The sequence below is a fragment of the Helobdella robusta genome (assembly GCF_000326865.2).
Source record: "Helobdella robusta unplaced genomic scaffold HELROscaffold_71, whole genome shotgun sequence".
Classification (NCBI taxonomy): domain Eukaryota; kingdom Metazoa; phylum Annelida; class Clitellata; order Rhynchobdellida; family Glossiphoniidae; genus Helobdella; species Helobdella robusta.
The window spans coordinates 648,045-649,838 of NW_008705401.1; the positions used below are offsets into that span (position 1 = coordinate 648,045).

The 1,794-nt window shown below is 35.8% G+C and overlaps 1 protein-coding gene across 1 annotated transcript in view; it reads left to right on the plus strand.

The window, feature by feature from the left end:
• Positions 1-1,794, plus strand: part of HELRODRAFT_181481 (hypothetical protein) — a gene marked incomplete at both ends in the record, with an annotated part of 5,130 nt that overhangs the window by 1,479 nt on the left and 1,857 nt on the right. Inside the window, one exon of the mRNA XM_009031275.1 lies at positions 834-1,058. Coding sequence (XP_009029523.1) covers positions 834-1,058 — 225 coding nt within the window. The remainder of the gene's footprint in view (positions 1-833; positions 1,059-1,794) is intronic.

Below are 1,794 nucleotides of genomic sequence, written 5' to 3' on the forward strand. Positions count from 1 at the left end.
CCAAAATTTCATCAGTTGTACAACATCCAAACAACAACATCCTCGCTACTTCTACTACTACCACCATTACTACCGACAGAAACTACAACAACGCCACAAAACAACACAACAACAACAACGCCACAGAAAACAACAACTACATCGCCCAGAAATTTGCCAAAACTCACACCAGAAAAATATCCGAAAAATATTCTCCATATTTGCATTTAAATTTTCGCCATCCAAGACAACATCAACAACAAACAAATTATCCACATCATCAACAACAACAACAACAAATACACTATCTTCAACATCGACGACAACATCAACAACTACATCAACAACAACAACAATTGTTGAGCAACGTCAAAAAGTCAACACTTCGGCATATCCACATTTCAGACATAAGCGAAAGAAATTTGCCAACCTTAACAAAAACATCAACAACATCAACAACAACAACATCAACAACAACATCAACAACAACATCAACAACAACATCAGCAGCAACAACAACAACAACATCAACAACAACATCAATTCTTTCAGTATTATTAACGCAACCTACACGGAAACAACAACAACATCAACATGACATCAAAAACAACTCATCTATTAAATGTAATAATAATAATAATATAATTAATAATAATAATAACAACAACAATAATAATAATATTTATAAATTGTCGTCATCGTCATCATATGTATTTTCGTCAGAAACATCTGTGACTAAAATATCCTCCTCATCATCATCATTATCACCACCACCATCATCATCGTCATCGTCATCGTCATCATCATTATCATTACTACCATCATTCCCACCATCATCATTATCATCATCAAAGGATGCTATCCATGATACTACCTCTGATACTGCCGTTGATGTATCTTCTAGTGTTACTACTACTACTACTACTACCACTGATGCTGCTGCTGTAGCTACTACTATTACCACTACTACTACTACTAATTTTACTACTACAGCTGCTACTACCACTGCTGCTACTTTTTCTAGTGACATTTTGGCGCGGAAAAAACGCTCGCCAATGAAGAGAGATCTGGCCGAGCAAGTGAGTGGCTGGGGGAAGAAATCCATCATGCATAGTTACTATACGAAGACCGTTTTTGAAGTGAGTGAGTGAATGAGTGAGTGAGTGAGTGAGTGATTGAGTGAGTGAGTGAGTGAGGGATTGAGTGAGTGAGTGAGTGAGTGAGTGAGTGAGTCAAGGATTGAGTGAGTGAGTGAGTGAGTGAGTGAGTGAGTGAGTGAGCGAGTGATTGAGTGAGTGAGTGAGTGAAGGATTGATTGAGGGATTGATTGAGTGAGGAATTGAGTGAGTGAGTGAGTGAATGAATGAATGGATAGACAGACGAATGAACGAATGAATGAATGAATGAATGATGGATGTATGAATGAATAAATGAACTGATGGATAGATTGATGGATACTTGGATAAAAATTGTGTCGACAATGGTTGAAAGATATATGGATAAAATATAAAAAAATAGATAGACTGACAGATAGAAAATAGATAGAACGGTAAAGAAATGAATGAATGAAAGAATGTACGAGATACAAAAAACGAACATCAAAGCTTGTCTAAAAATTTTTATGTGTAAAAATTTTGAAATTAATTACAAATATAAACTGGTAAGTAGATGGAAGCTGATGGCAGGTGTCGATGGATTGATAGACAGATAAAAGAATAGATAAATTATTGAATGAACGAACGAACGAAGGATTGTATAAATGAATGAAAGAATGAATGATCGATTGACGGTCGATGTTCAATGGATCGGCATTAA